Source organism: Bison bison, unplaced genomic scaffold (genome assembly GCF_000754665.1).
Source record: "Bison bison bison isolate TAMUID 2011002044 unplaced genomic scaffold, Bison_UMD1.0 scf7180017864033, whole genome shotgun sequence".
NCBI classification, from domain to species: Eukaryota; Metazoa; Chordata; class Mammalia; order Artiodactyla; family Bovidae; genus Bison; species Bison bison.
Window position 1 is genome coordinate 502,623 of NW_011494605.1, and position 338 is coordinate 502,960.

Here is a 338-nt window from a genome sequence, read left to right on the forward strand (position 1 = left end):
TCCCCGGGGTCGCCGTTCTCGGCGGCGGCGGGTCCTGGGGGTCAGGCCCAGGTCTTGGCCATGCTGACTGCCCCGGCCCTGGCTCCAGTGGCCGGCCACGTTCGCCTCTCGCACCACGGGGACGCTCTCCTGTCCTCAGGGCCCCCGTTTGCCGGCAAAGTCGCAGGCCTCAGTGGCTGCCACTTCTGACCGTGTCGGGATCCGGGCCACTTTGAGCCCGCACTCCTCAGTCTCTCCTGGAGCTCCTGCGGTCCCAGCGGAACTCAGGGAGTCTATTTATGAAGAGTCTCCAGACCTTGGGCCGGCGCCCGTGGTTCCACGCTCGGAATCTCTCCGAC

General features: G+C 68.0%; 1 protein-coding gene across 1 annotated transcript in view; it reads left to right on the forward strand.

Moving 5' to 3' along the window:
- FOXD2 (forkhead box D2) overlaps positions 1 to 338 on the forward strand; it is a 7,957-nt gene that overhangs the window by 2,394 nt on the left and 5,225 nt on the right. The window contains 1 exon segment of the mRNA XM_010834453.1: positions 89 to 313. Within this exon segment, the coding sequence (XP_010832755.1) occupies positions 89 to 313 (225 nt within the window).